The 15,933-nt window shown below is 52.7% G+C and overlaps 1 protein-coding gene across 1 annotated transcript in view; it reads left to right on the top strand.

The window, feature by feature from the left end:
* Nucleotides 1–15,933, top strand: part of LOC137334880 (differentially expressed in FDCP 6 homolog) — a 100,800-nt gene that overhangs the window by 55,500 nt on the left and 29,367 nt on the right. Inside the window, 6 exon segments of the mRNA XM_067999937.1 lie at nt 296–404; nt 7,701–7,891; nt 8,407–8,514; nt 9,370–9,478; nt 9,481–9,535; nt 11,296–11,485. Coding sequence (XP_067856038.1) covers nt 296–404; nt 7,701–7,891; nt 8,407–8,514; nt 9,370–9,478; nt 9,481–9,535; nt 11,296–11,485 — 762 coding nt within the window.

Here is a 15,933-nt window from a genome sequence, read left to right on the forward strand (position 1 = left end):
GCCCCTCCTCCTCCCTCCCCCTCCCCCCTCCTCCCTGCCCCTCCTCCTCCCTCCTCCCTGCGCCTTCCCTTCCCCTTCCCCCTCCCCCTCCCTCCTCCCTCCCCCCTCCTCCCTGCCCCTCCTCCTCCCTCCTCCCTGCGCCTTCCCTTCCCCTTCCCCCTCCCTCCTCCCTGCCCTTCCTCCTCCCTCCTCCCTGCGCCTTCCCTTTCCCTTCCCCCTCCCTCCTCCCTCCTCCCTGCTCTCTGCTCTCACATGCTCCTGAGTCGGGTCCTTACTCTGCGTTTCTCTCCTGTAGGCACTGCTCGATAAGGAGGGGAAACGATGTTTGTTCTGTATTAAAACTGCAAACCGAACGTATGAGCTGAGTGCATCAGACACAAAGCATCGACAGGAGTGGATGGAGAGTAAGTGGTCGACCTCAGTGAAATCTGTCCTACCACATTTGGGAGCAGTGTATTCAGCTGTACCTCTCAGTACTGAGCGAGGTCCCCGCCTCCCCTGCTTTGGACCGGGATAACTCGGGGAGCCTTTTTGTTCAGTGCAGTTTCTGGTAATTTCTAAAATGAAGACGGACACCAAGAGTTTATTTTTTGCCTCTCTTTGCCCCTGGGGTCAGCTGGCCATTGTTTATGGGATTCATCGCTGGGCGATAGATCCTTGGGGCACCCCTGCCCCCCGTGGGCCTACCATGTGCCCACACGCATGGGCGGCAGTGAAGGATTTGTTAAATCACCGCACCAATCCCCTCTCCCGCGGCCCACCTTCCTTAGTGTCCGGCTTGGGTTCGGTTGGTGGTTGGTCAGTCAGTTTGAAGGAGGTTAAACGTCCCCCTTGAGGTGATTGTCACTGCTGAGTACGACAGGTGGCACAGGTTAGTGCCAAGTATTTAACTGCTCCCATTCTGACTTCCCCGTCCCCACCCAGCCACATCTGAACCCTTTCTGCAAGTCACCGGGTCAGGCCTCCGAGGGTACCAGGGGGACCACTCTCCCCGTTAGAGTTTGGAAGTAAAGCATTCGGCCATGTTATGAGCACTCGCTCCCTCCACAGCGGGCCCTCTCCTCCACGCTCCGCCCCTGCTGAGCTTCACACCCAGGCACAACAGAAGGGCATCCGCCCCGATTAACTTTATGGCCCCAACATGTTTGGTGGGCTTTCTCTGCAGAGCTGCCCCTCCCTCCCTGATGGCAAACCAAACCTCTGCCGCAGTGCCCCGAGCTCCGCAACCCTGAGACACTGCCCCCCAACCCTGAGACACTGCCCCCCCCCACCGCTGAGACACTGCCCCCCCCCACCCCGAGACACTGCCCCCCCCCCATCCCGAGACACTGCCCCCCCCCACCGCTGAGACACTGCCCCCCCCACCCCAAGACACTGCCCCCCCCACCCCGAGACACTGCCCCCCCCCACCCCGAGACACTGCCCCCCCCACCCCGAGACACTGCCCCCCCCACCCCGAGACACTGCCCCCCCCACCCCGAGACACTGCCGCCCCCCACCGCTGAGACACTGCCCCCCACCCCTGAATCATAGAATCATAGAAGGCCTGCTCTGCCATTCAAAATGATCATGGCTGATCGTCTAACTCAGTACCCTGTTCCCGCTTTTCCCCATATCCCTTGGTCCCTTTAGCATTAAGAAATATATCTATCTCCTTCTTGAATATATTTAATGACTTGGCCTCCACAGCCTTCTGTGGTAGAGAATTCCACTGGTTCACCACCCTCTGAGTGAAGAAATTTCTCCTCATCTCAGTCCTAAATGACATACCCCGTATCCTGAGACTGTGACCCCTGGTTCTGGACTCCCCAGCCATCGGGAACATCCTCCCTGCAGCTAGTCTGTCTAGTCCTGTTAGAATTTTATATGTTTCAATGAGATCACCTCTCATTCTTCTACATTCCAGTGAATACAGGCCCAGTCGACCCAATCTCTCCTCATACGTCAGTCCTGCCATCCCAGGAATCAGTCTGGTAAACACTGCCCCCCCCCACCCTGAGACACTGCCCCCCCCACCCTGAGACACTGCCCCCCCCCACCCTGAGACACTGCCCCCCCCACCCTGAGACACTGCCCCCCCCCACCCTGAGACACTGCCCCCCCCACCCTGAGACACTGCCCCCCCCACCCTGAGACACTGCCCCCCCCCACCCTGAGACACTGCCCCCCCCACCCTGAGACACTGCCCCCCCCACCCTGAGACACTGCCCCCCCCACCCTGAGACACTGCCCCCCCCCACCCTGAGACACTGCCCCCCCCCACCCTGAGACACTGCCCCCCCCCCACCCTGAGACACTGCCCCCCCCACCCTGAGACACTGCCCCCCCCCACCCTGAGACACTGCCCCCCCACCCTGAGACACTGCCCTCCCCCACCCTGAGACACTGCCCCCCCACCCTGAGACACTGCCCCCCCCACCCTGAGACACTGCCCCCCTCCATTCTGAGACACTGCCCCCCCCACCCTGAGACACTGCCCCCCCCCCCACCCTGAGACATCCCCCCCCCACCCTGAGACACTGCCCCCCCACCCTGAGACACTGCCCCCCTCACCCTGAGACACTGCCCCCCCACCCTGAGACACTGCCCCCCCCCACCCTGAGACACTGCCCCCCCCACCCTGAGACACTGCCCCCCCCACCCTGAGACACTGCCCCCCTCACCCTGAGACACTGCCCCCCCCACCCTGAGACACTGCCCCCCCCCACCCTGAGACACTGCCCCCCCCCACCCTGAGACACTGCCCCCCCCCACCCTGAGACACTGCCCCCCCCCACCCGGAGACACTGCCCCCCCCCACCCTGAGACACTGCCCCCCCCCCACCCTGAGACACTGCCCCCCCCCCCACCCTGAGACACTGCCCCCCCACCCTGAGACACTGCCCTCCCCCACCCTGAGACACTGCCCCCCCACCCTGAGACACTGCCCCCCCCACCCTGAGACACTGCCCCCCCCCACCCTGAGACACTGCCCCCCCCCACCCTGAGACACTGCCCCCCCCCCACCCTGAGACATCCCCCCCCCCACCCTGAGACACTGCCCCCCTCACCCTGAGACACTGCCCCCCTCACCCTGAGACACTGCCCCCCCCACCCTGAGACACTGCCCCCCCCACCCTGAGACACTGCCCCCCCACCCTGAGACACTGCCCCCCCCACCCTGAGACACTGCCCCCCCCACCCTGAGACACTGCCCCCCCCCACCCTGAGACACTGCCCCCCCACCCTGAGACACTGCCCCCCACCCTGAGACACTGCCCCCCTCACCCTGAGACACTGCCCCCCCCACCCTGAGACACTCCTCCCCCACCCTGAGACACTGCCCCCCCCACCCTGAGACACTGCCCCCCCACCCTGAGACATTCCCCCCCCCCCACCCTGAGACACTGCCCCCCCCACCCTGAGACACTGCCCCCCCCACCCTGAGACACTGCCCCCCCCACCCTGAGACACTGCCCCCCCACCCTGAGACACTGCCCTCTCCACCCTCACCAGTTGATGATTGGCCCAAGGGTGGTTCCAAGAACTCCAGGGAACCTTGGATGTCAGGGGATATACGAGAATGGATTAGGAAAAAAAGGAGGGCTTTTGGCAGATACAAAAGGCTAAAGACGGAGGAAGCCCTAGAGGAGTACAGGGGGATACTTAAAAAGGAAATTAGGAGATCAAGGAGGGGCCATGAAATAACACTGGCGAGCAAAATAAAGGAAATCCTAAGATGTTTTATAAGTATATTAAGGGTAAGAGGATGACTAGGGGAAAAATAGGGCCCATTAGGGACAAAAATGGCAATCTGTGTGTGGAGCCGGCAGATGTAGGAGGGGTTCTAAATGAATTTTTTGCATCTGTTTTCACTATGGAGAAGGACGACGTAGACATAGAAATACGGCAGGGGGACTGTGATATACTCGAACATATTAACATCGAGCGGGAGGAGGTATTGGCGGTTTTAGCAGGCCTAAAAATGGATAAATCCCCAGGCCCGGACGAAATGTATCCCAGGCTACTGTGTGAGGCAAAGGAGGAGATTGCGGGGGCTCTGACACATATATTCAGAACCTCTCTGGCCACAGGGGATGTGCCAGAGGACTGGAGAACCGCCAATGTAGTACCATTATTCAAGAAGGGGAGTAGGGAAAAACCGGGGAACTACAGGCCAGTGAGCCTAACATCAGTGGTAGGAAAATTATTGGAAAAAATTCTGAAGGACAAAATTAGTCTCCACTTGGAGAAGCAAGGATTAATCAGGGATAGTCAACATGGCTTTGTCAAGGGAAGATCATGTCTGACTAATTTGATTGAATTTTTTGAGGGGGTGACTAGGCGTGTGGATGAGGGTAACGCAGTGGATGTGGTATACATGGATTTCAGTAAGGCCTTCGATAAAGTCCCCCACAGGAGACTGGTCAAGAAGGTACAAGCCCATGGAATCCAGGGTGCCTTGGCACTTTGGATACAAAACTGGCTTAGTGGCAGAAGGCAGAGGGTGATGGTCGAAGGTTGTTTTTGTGACTGGAAGCCTGTGGCCAGTGGGGTACCACAGGGATCGGTGCTGGGTCCCTTGCTGTTTGTGGTCTACATTAATGACTTGGATATGAATGTAAAAGGTATGATCAGTAAGTTCGCTGATGATACAAAAATTGGTAGGGTGGTAAATAGCGAGGAGGATAGCCTCAGTCTGCAGGACGATATAGATGGGTTGGTCAGATGGGCGGAACAGTGGCAAATGGAATTTAACCCGGAAAAGTGCGAGGTGATGCACTTTGGAGGGACTAACAAGGCAAGGGAATACACAATGAATGGGAGGACCCTAGGCAAGACAGAGGGTCAGAGGGATCTTGGTGTGCAAGTTCACAGATCCCTGAAGGCGGCGGAACAGGTAGATAAGGTGGTAAAGAAGGCATATGGGATACTTGCCTTTATTAGCCGAGGCATAGAATATAAGAGCAAGGAGGTTATGATGGAGCTGTATAAAACACTGGTTAGGCCACAGCTGGAGTACTGTGTGCAGTTCTGGTCGCCACACTACAGGAAGGATGTGATCGCTTTGGAGAGGGTGCAGAGGAGATTCACCAGGATGTTACCAGGGCTGGAGCGCTTCAGCTATGAAGAGAGACTGGGAAGATTGGGTTTGTTTTCCTTGGAGCAGAGGAGGCTGAGGGGGGACATGATTGAGGTGTACAAAATTATGAGGGGCACAGATAGGATGGATACTAAGGAGCTTTTTCCCTTCGTTGAGGGTTCTATAACAAGGGGACATAGATTCAAGGTAAAAGGCGGGAGGTTTAGAGGGGATTTGAGAAAGAACTTTTTCACCCAGAGGGTGGTTGGAGTCTGGAACTCACTGCCTGAGAGGGTTGTGGAGGCAGGAACCCTCACAACATTCAAGAAGCATTTGGATGAGCACTTGAAATGCCATAGCATACAAGGCTACGGACCAAATGCTGGAATATGGGATTAGAGTAGACAGGGCTGATGGCCGGCGCGGACACGATGGGCCGAAGGGCCTCTATCCGTGCTGTATAACTCTATGACTCTATGACTCTATGACGAGCTGCCATTTTGTTATGTAGTGGTAGGCCGGGGGTTCAGCCTGCTTGTACAGGTCAATAATGTGGTTTTCTTTCCCCCCATCGCTGAGTGAAACAGATTTCCCCCCCAACCATCGAGAAAGGTCTAATGACCAGGAAATAAAACTGTCACTTTCAACCAGCTGCATGTGTGTGTTTATCTGTGTCTGTGTATCTGTGTGTGTGTGTGTGTGTTTATCTGTGTGTGTATGTATTTGTGTGTGTTTATCTGTGTGTGTGTGTTTATCTGTGTGTGTGTGTGTTTATCTGTGTGTGTGTGTGAATCAGTGTGTGTGTGTGTTTATCTGTGTGTGTGTGTGAATCTGTGTGTGTGTGTGTTTATCTGTATGTGTGTGTGAATCTGTGTGTGTGTGTGTTTATCTGTGTGTGTGTGTGTATCTGTATGTGTGTGTGTTTATCTGTATGTGTGTGTGAATCTGTGTGTGTGTGTTTATCTGTATGTGTGTGTGTTTATCTGTATGTGTGTGTGTTTATCTGTATGTGTGTGTGAATCTGTGTGTGTGTGTTTATCTGTGTATGTGTGTGTGTATCTGTATGTGTGTGTGTTTATCTGTATGTGTGTGTGAATCTGTGTGTGTGTGTGTTTATCTGTGTGTGTGTGTATCTGTATGTGTGTGTGTTTATCTGTATGTGTGTGTGTATCTGTATGTGTGTGTGTTTATCTGTATGTGTGTGTGTATCTGTATGTGTGTGTGTTTATCTGTATGTGTGTGTGTATCTGTATGTGTGTGTGTGTATCTGTATGTGTGTGTGTTTATCTGTATGTGTGTGTGTGAATCTGTGTGTGTGTGTATCTGTATGTGTGTGTGTTTATCTGTATGTGTGTGTGTATCTGTGTGTGTGTGTATCTGTATGTGTGTGTGTTTATCTGTATGTGTGTGTGAATCTGTGTGTGTGTGTGTTTATCTGTGTGTGTGTGTGTATCTGTATGTGTGTGTGAATCTGTGTGTGTGTGTTTATCTGTGTGTGTGTTTATCTGTATGTGTGTGTGAATCTGTGTGTGTGTGTGTGTATCTGTATGTGTGTGTGAATCTGTGTGTGTGTGTGTTTATCTGTGTGTGTGTGTGTTTATCTGTGTGTGTGTGTGTATCTGTATGTGTGTGTGTATCTGTATGTGTGTGTGTGTATCTGTATCTGTATGTGTGTGTGTTTATCTGTATGTGTGTGTGTTTATCTGTATGTGTGTGTGAATCTGTGTGTGTGTTTATCTGTGTGTGTGTGTGTGTATCTGTATGTGTGTGTGTGTATCTGTATGTGTGTGTGAATCTGTGTGTGTGTGTGTTTATCTGTGTGTGTGTGTGTGTGTGTGTGTGTGTATGTACCTGTATGTGTGTGTGTGTGTGTGTGGAGCCTAACTAAAGAATAACCAGGAGTCGGGGGATGTGTCCACAGACCTTGGTATGAAGCACTCCTACTTGGGATTTTTTTTCATTCTCGAGATGTGGGCGTCGCTGGCGAGGCCGGCATTTATTGCCCATCCCTAATTGCCCTCGAGAAGGTGGCGGTGAGCCGCCTTCTTGAACCGCTGCAGTCCGTGTGGTGACGGTTCTCCCACAGTGCTGTTAGGAAGGTAGTTCCAGGATTTTGACCCAGTGACGATGAAAGGACGGTGATTTATGATGATGGTGTGTGACTTGGTGATCCCACAACATTGCTGCCCTTGTCCTTCTAGGTGGTAGAGGTCGCGGGTTTGGGAGGCGCTCTTGAAGAGGCCTTGGCGAGTTGCTGCAGTGCATCCTGTGGATGGTGCACACTGCAGCCACTGTGCGCCGGTGGTAGAGGGAGTGGATACTGAGCCCAGTGCCAGGGGTGCCAATCAAAGGAAATTCAGTGATGCCGTGTTGCCCAGTGACGAAAGAGAGGGCGGGCAGGAGAATCGGGGCTACAGTGTTACTCTGATCCTGACCCATGCTCCCGTGGAGCAGGACTCCGCTCTGGGAGTGTGAGATCGGGAATGTATCGTGTCCTGACCCGACACACACACACTCAGGAAGCCGATCAGGAACCGGACGGCCGGCCAATTAGATTTTAATCGTGACTCCTGCTCGACATTAAAAGCTGCGAGTGTTGAATTGTCCCGAAGTCTTTGTGTGTTTGCTTTCTCTGCAGGTATCGCTGCTGCCATTTGGCTTCAGACGGAGAACAAGAGCTCTGTGCACAAGGAGCAGAAGGTGAGGCGGCGAGAACAGAGGGAGCAGGCCGCCCGCAAGAGGCTGGAGAAGAGAGAGGAGGGGGAGCGTCTGCTGGTGCTGCAGCAGGAGAAGGAGAGGCAGCTGCGGGAGCTGGAACAGCTCAGACAGGTCCGTCCGCCTCGCGGCCTCCCCTCAATGTCCTTCCACCCCATCCCCCTTCACACGGACGGCCCTGAGCTATGCGGAGACACCTCTCTCCCAACTGACCGTTCTTCAGCTGCGAGCCTGAACGTGAGGGCCAAGAAATTGGATCGCACGTTTCTTGGGCGCTCAAAGGTCCAGTATGGCAGGCGCCGTACGTGTGCCCATTCCGTGAGGGGACAGCCCCGGAGCCGTCCAGAGCATCCACCTGAAACCAGCATTAGACCCCCTGCTTGTGAAAATCCAGGCTCTATTACAGGCCCATTTCCCATATTGGACTGCGCTCGACCGCAGCGTGCACCGTGATATTCAACCACGGGAGTCATCACAACCATTTGACGATTGTGGGGTGCACTTGACTAATCTGCCACTGTATCGCCACAGTTATCAGATCCACTGCAGCTTAAGTCAGTACAAACTGTGCTCCAGCTCGCCGCAGTATTGGTTCCTCAGCATCGCAAACACTTTGTTTGGTCTCCTAGGCACAGGAAGAAGCCGAGGCCCTTTGGCGCACCAAGGAACTCCAACGGAGGAAGCAGCAGGAGGAGATGCAGCAGGCGCTACAGAGGCAGTTACACGAGGCCCAGACGGTAAGAACGACAGGGGGCCTGGGTCTGGGCTTGGGCCTGGGTCTGGGCCTGGGCCTGGGCCTGGGTCTGGGCCTGGGCCTGGGTCTGGTCCTGGGCCTGGGTCTGGTCCTAGGTCTGGGTCTGGGCCTGGGTCTGGTCCTGGCGGGCCTGGGCCTGGGGTCTGGTCCTGGGCCTGGGCCTGGGTCTGGTCCTGGGCCTTGACCTGGAGCTTGAGTTGCACAATCAAAAAGCAGAAGAGTTTGGGCGGTCCCAATCCAACCACCAGTGGGCACAGGCCTACAGCATGAAGCTGTGCCGAGTTGGCAGTCTGGCTTAGAGAGGCCACAGGATGGCTGGTGTGGGAAGTGGGTGTAGATGGAACCGTGCTGTGCCTGCCCTGGGCATCAGCTGTGTCAGTGGGTAGCAGTCTCGTCTTTGAGTCAGAAGGTCATGAGTTCAAGCCCCACTCCAGAGACTTGAACCCATAATCCAGGCTGACGCTCCAGTACTATACTGAGGCAGTGCTGCACTGTTGGAGGGGCCGTCTTTTGGTTGCGATGTTAAACCGAGGCCCTGTCCTGCCCTCTCAGATGGATGTAAAAGATCCCATGGCCACTATTTCAAAGAAGAGCAGGGGAGCCCCCCCTGGTGTCTTGTCAACATTTATCCCGCGACTAACATCACTAAAACAGATTATTTGCTAATTATCACATTGTTGTTTGTGGGATCTTGCTGTGCACAAATTGGCTGCCACGTTTGCTACATTACAACAGTGACCACACTTCAAAAAGTGCTTCATTGATTGTAAAAGGCTTTGGGACATCCTGAAGTGGTGAAAGGTGCTATAGAAATGCAAATTCTTTCTATCTTTCGAAGGACAAACTCCACATGCAGTTGGAGATGGAGCAGAAGGAGCTGGAATCTGGGGCCCAGCGGCTGCGGATTCGGGAGTTGGAGGGGATACAGCGAGGGCTGGAGCAGGCCCTGGAGCTGAGATTCAGGCCCGGAGTGACGAGCAGACCGTGCGATCGGCACAGGCAAGGTAGAGTGACGAGGGGGAGAGGGGGGATTGTAACACTCCCCGATCGGGGGGGAGAGGGGGATGAGGGGGATTATAACACTCCCCGATCAGGGGGGGGAGAGGGGGAGAGGGGGATTGTAACACTCCCCGATCAGGGGGGGAGAGGGGGAGAGGGGGATTGTAACACTCCCCCGATCAGGGGGGGAGAGGGGGAGAGGGGGATTGTAACACTCCCCGATCAGAGGGGGAGAGGGGGATTGTAACACTCCCCGATCAGAGGGGAGAGGGGGATTGTAACACTCCCCGATCAGGGGGGGAGAGGGGGAGAGGGGGATTGTAACTCTCCCCGATCAGAGGGGGAGAGGGGGATTGTAACACTCCCCGATCAGGGGGGGAGAGGGGGGAGAGGGGATTGTAACTCTCCCCGATCAGAGGGGGAGAGGGGGATTGTAACACTCCCCGATCAGGGGGGGGAGAGGGGGAGAGGGGGATTGTAACTCTCCCCGATCAGAGGGGGAGAGGGGGATTGTAACACTCCCCGATCAGGGGGGGAGAGGGGGAGAGGGGGATTGTAACTCTCCCCGATCAGGGGGGGAGAGGGGAGAGGGGGATTGTAACTCCTCCCCGATCAGGGGGGGAGAGGGGGAGAGGGGGATTGTAACTCTCCCCGATCAGAGGGGGAGAGGGGGATTGTAACACTCCCCCGATCGGGGGGGGGGGGGAGGGGGATTGTGACTCTCCCCGATCAGGGGGGGAGAGGGGGATTGTAACTCTCCCCGATCAGGGGGGGGAGAGGGGGATTGTAACTCCGCCCCGATCGGGGGGGGAGAGGGGAGAGGGGGATTGTGACTCTCCCGATCAGAGGGGGAGAGGGGGAGAGGGGGATTGTAACTCGCCCCGATCAGAGGGGGAGAGGGGGAGAGGGGGATTGTAACTCCCCCCGATCGGGGGTGGGGGGAGAGGGGGATTTTATCTCTCCCCGATCGGGGGGGAGGGGTGGACTGGGGGAGGGGTGGACTGGAGACAGGAGAGGGGTGGTCTGAGGGGGAGGGATGGACTGGGGGAGGGGGAGGGCCTGGACTGGGAGAGGGAGAGGGGAGGGATGGATTGGGGGAGGGGGAGGGGTGGACTGGGGGTGGGGAGGGGTGGACTGGAGACAGGAGAGGGGTGGACTGGGGGGGAGGGGTAGACTGGAGACAGGGGAGGGGTGGTCTGAGGGGGAGGGATGGACTGGGGAGGGGGAGGGGTGGACTGGGAGAGGGTAGGGGGTCGGCAGGGTAGTGAGGCCAAGTTTGTCAACGGAAGAAGTCAGACCAAGGGTGGAGCCAACAAAATGAACGACCCACCATGAACCTAACCCGCCCAGCGGGAATGGGGCAAGTTTGGGGTCGGACTCTCGTTGAGTCCTAGATTGGGTGCAAGTCCCAAGCTTACGTTGAGTTGGGGAGTTCTTCTCGATGTCCTGGCCAATATTTATCCTCAATCAACACCTAAAAACAGATTATCTGGACATTTATCATATTGCTGTTTGTGGGATCTTGCTGTGCACAAATGGCTTCTGCATTTCCTATGTTACAACAGTGACTACACTTCAAAAGTAATTTATTGGCTGTAAAGCACTCTGGGACATCTGAGGTTGTGAAAGATGCTATATAAATGCAAGTCTCTCCGTCCTTCCTTCATACCTGTCGGTCTGGACCGAGTCAGACTGGCTCCAATGCATCATCCTGTGTAGTTAGCTTTGAATTCTTCTCCTAATCGTCCCTGTATTTGTTTTTTAGGCTGTTGCAGGAAGAGGAGGAGAAGCTGAGGGAACTGATGAGGCTGAAGGCTGAGCAACAGCACCTCAAGCAGCAAACCCAGCAGGAGAAGAGGCAGCTGCAGCAACAAGTGGCTGACAAGGCCCAGGCCCTGCAGCAGGCCATGGAGGAGCTGAAAGAGACCAGGCAGCGGAACAACCAACACCTCGCTGTGAGTAAATGGGACATGGGGCAGGGAGCAGAGGCCTTGAGCAGCTCTTCACTCTGTGTCTCTTCGTATTTCTGTACCTCCACTGCTGTGGTCCCACTTATTACACAGTATTAACAGCACAGGAACAGGCCATTCGGCCCAACTGCTCTATGCTGGTGTTTATGCTCCACCTGAGCCTCCTCCCTCCCGACTTCATCTCACCCTATCCGCATATCCTTCTATTCCTTTCTCCCTCATGTGTTTATCTAACTTCCCCTTAAATGCATCTATGCTGGTCGCCCTCAACTACTCCTTGTGGTAGCGAGTTCCACATTCTAACCACTCTCTGAGATTTATCTCCAAGTTTATGCAGCAGTGACAACTTCAACAGTGAGAGATTGTTTCCGCTGATCAGTGAGATGGAAGGAGAGGGCACAGATTTAATATATTCACAAGAATTACAGGAGCGGGAATCCTACACTAGACACTGCTGGATGGCAGGGTCCAAAACACATTTAACAATATTACCTGCATAAAAAGTGGAACATTGATGCTTATGGGACGCGATCAACAGAATGGGATTAGACTGGGTGGGATATTAAAGGGTATGAGGAGGGAGCAGGAGAGTGGGATTAGACTGGGTGGGATATTAAAGGGTGTGGGGAGGGAGCAGGAGGGTGGGATTAGACTGGGTGGGATATTAAAGGGTGTGAGGAGGGAGCAGGAGAGTGGGATTAGACTGGGTGGGATATTAAAGGATATGGGGAGTGAGCAGGACAGTGGGGATATACCTGTGGGGTATGAAAGTATATGGGGATTGAGCAGGAGGGTGAGATTAGACCGGATCAAATATTAAAGAGTATGGGGAGTGAGCAGGAGGGTGGGATTAGAATGGGTGAGATATTAATGGGTGTGAGGAGAGAGCAGGAGATTGGAATTAGAGTGGCTGGTATATTAAAGGGTATGGGGAGTGAGCAGTAAAGTGGGATTGGACTGGATGAGACATAAAAATGTATGGAGAGTGAGCAAAGAGTGGGATTAGACTGGGTGGGATATTAAAGGGTATGGTGAGTGAGTAGGAGAGTGGGATTAGACTGAGCGACTGGACGGCTGTTTCCAGTGGGGTCCCGCAAGGCTCAGTACCTGGTCCCTTGCTTTTTGCGGTATATATTAATGATTTGGACTTGAATGTGGGTGGTTTGATCAAGGAGTTTGCAGATGATACAAAAATTGGCCGTGTGGTTGATAGTGAGGAGGAAAGCTGTAGACTGCAGGAAGATATCAATGGACTGGTCAGGTGGGCAGAAAAGTGGCAAATGGAATTCAATCCAGAGAAGTGTGAGGTAATGCATTTGGGGAGGGCAAACAAGGCAAGGGAGTACACAATAAATGGGAGGATACTGAGAGATGTAGAGGAACAAAGGGACCTTGGAGTGCATGTCCACAGATCCCTGAAGGTAGCAGGACAGGTAGATAAGGTGGTTAAAAAGGCATATGGAATACTTTCCTTTATTAGCCAAGGCACAGAATATAAGAGCAGGGAGGTTATGCTAGAACTGTATAAAACATTGGTTAGGCCACAGCTTGAGCACTGCATACAGTTCTGGTCACCACATTACAGGAAAGATGTGATTGCACTAGAGAGGGTACAGAGGAGATTTACGAGGATGTTGCCAGGACTGGAGAATTTTAGCTATGAGGGAAGCTTGGATAGATTGTGGTTGTTTTCTTTGGAACAAAGGAAGCTGAGGGGAGATTTAATTGAGGTGTATAAAATTATGATGGAACTAGATAGAGTGGATAGGGAGGACCTATTTCCCTTAGCAGAGGGGTCAATAACCAGGGGGCATAGATTTAAAGTAATTGGTAGAAGGATTAGAGGGGAGATGAGGAGAAATTTTTTCACCCAGAGGGTGGTGGGAGTCTGGAACTCACTGCCTGAAAGGGTGGTAGAGGCAGAAACCCTCAACTCATAAAAAGTACTTGGATGTGCACCTGAAGTGCCGTAACCTACAGGGCTACAGACCAAGTGCTGGAAAATGGGATTAAGCTGGATAGCTTTTTTTTGGCCAGCATGGACACAATGGGCCGAATGGCCTCCTTCTGTGCCGTAACTTTCTATAATTCTATGAAAAGGTGTGGGGAGTGAGCAGCAGAGCTGTATTAGACTGGATGAGTTATTAAAGGGTATGGGGATTGAGCAAGAGAGTGGGATTAGACTGGGTGGGATATTAAAGGGTGTGGGGAGTGAGTTGGAGAGTGGGATTGGAATGGCAGGCTATTGAAGGGTGTGGGGAGTGAGCTGGAGAGTGGGATTAGAACTGGGTGGGACATTATAGGGTGTCAGGATTGAGCAGGAGAGAGGGATCAAATTGAGTGGGATATTAAAGGGTATGGGTTGAGAGCGTGAGAGTGGGGTTAGCCTGTTTGAAGGGTGTGGGAGTGAGCTGGAGAGTGGGATTAGACTGGAGGGGATATTAAAGAATGCGGGGGGTAAGCAGGATAGTGGGTTTGACTTTTTGGGATACTAAAGGGTGATGGGAGTGAGCAGGCGAGTGGGATTAGACGGGGTGGGATATTAGGAACATAGGAACAGGAGTAGGCCATTCAGCCCCTCGTGCCTGCTCCGCCACTTGATAAGATCATGGCTGATCTGTGATCTAACTCTATATACCCGCCTTTGGCCCATATCCCTTAATACATTTGGTTGCCAAAAAGCTATCTATCTCAGATTTAAATTTAGCAATTGAGCTAGTATCAATTGCCGTTTGCGGAAGAGAGTTCCAAACTTCTAGAAATATTTTCTAATCTTGCTCCTGAAAGGTCTGGCTCTAATTTTTAGACTGTGCCCCCTACTCCTAAAATCACCAACCAGCGGAAATAGATTCTCTCTATCCACCCTATCCGTTCCCCTTAATATCTTATAAACTTTGATCAGATCACCCCTTAACCTTCTAAACTCTAGAGAATACAACCCCAATTTGTGTAATCTCTACTCGTAACTTAACCCTTGAAGTCCGGGTATCATTCTAGTAAACCTACGCTGCACTCCCTCCAAGGCCAATATGTCCTTCCGAAGGTGCGGTGCCCAGAACTGCTCACAGTACTCCAGGTGCGGTCTAACCAGGGTTTTGTATGGCTGCAGCATAACTTCTGCCCCCTTGTACTCCAGTCCTCTAGATATAAAGGGCAGCATTCCATTTGCCTTCTTGATTATTTTCTACACTTGTTCATGACACTTCAATGATCTATGTACCTGAACCTCTAAGTCCCTTTGGACAGCCACTGTTTTTAACTTTTTACCATTTAGAAAGTACCCTGTTCTATCCTTTTTTGATCCAAAGTGGATAACCTCACATTTGTCTACATTGAATTCCATTTGCCACAGTTTTGCCCATTCACCTAATCTATCAATATTGCTTTGTAATTTTATGTTTTCATCTACACTGCTTACAATGCCACCAATCTTTGTGTCATCGGCAAACTTAGATATGAGACTTTCTATGCCTTCATCTAAGTCGTTAATAAATATTGTGAATAATTGAGGCCCCAAGACAGATCCCTGCGGGACTCCACTAGTCACATCCTGCCAATGTGAGTACCTACCCATTATCCCTACTCTCTGTCGCCTTTCACTCAGCCAACTTCCTAACCAAGTCCGTACTTTTCCCTCGATTCCATGGGCTTCTAACTTAGCTAACAGTCTCTTATGTGGGACCTTATCAAATGCCTTCTGGAAGTCCATATAAATAACATCCATTGACATTCCCCTGTCCACTACTTTAGTCACCTCTTCAAAAAATTCAATCAGATTTGTCAGGCACGACCTACCTTTCACAAATCCATGCTGGCTGTCCCTGATTAACTGAAAATTCTCGAGGTGTTCAGTCACACTATCCTTAATTATAGACTCCAGCATTTTCCCCACAACAGATGTTAGGCTAACTGGTCTATAATTCCCCGGTTTCCCTCTCTCTCCTTTCTTAAAAAGCGGAGTGACATGTGCAATTTTCCAATCTAGAGGGACAGTTCCTGAATCTAGAGAACTTTGAAGGATTATAATTAGGACATCTGCAATGTGCTCACCTACTTCCTTTAAAACCCTGGGATGGAAACCATCTGGTCCTGGGGATTTGTCACTCTTTAGTGCTATTATTTTCTTCATTACTGTTGCTTTACTTAGGCTAATTTTATCGAGTCCTTGTCCCCAATTCAATATTAGTTTTCTTGGGATTTCCGTCATGCTATCCTCTTTTTCTACTGTAAATAGTGACGCAAAGTAATTATTCAACATGTCCACCATTTCCCCATTGTCAATGACAATATCCCCACTTTCAGTTTTTAAGGAGCCAACACTGCTCCTGACCACCCTTTTTTTCCCTAATGTAACTGTAAAAGTTCTTTGTATTGGTTTTGATATCCCTTGCAAGTTTCTTTTCATACTCTCTTTTTGTAGCTCTTACTATCTG

Source organism: Heptranchias perlo, chromosome 18 (genome assembly GCF_035084215.1).
Source record: "Heptranchias perlo isolate sHepPer1 chromosome 18, sHepPer1.hap1, whole genome shotgun sequence".
NCBI classification, from domain to species: domain Eukaryota; kingdom Metazoa; phylum Chordata; class Chondrichthyes; order Hexanchiformes; family Hexanchidae; genus Heptranchias; species Heptranchias perlo.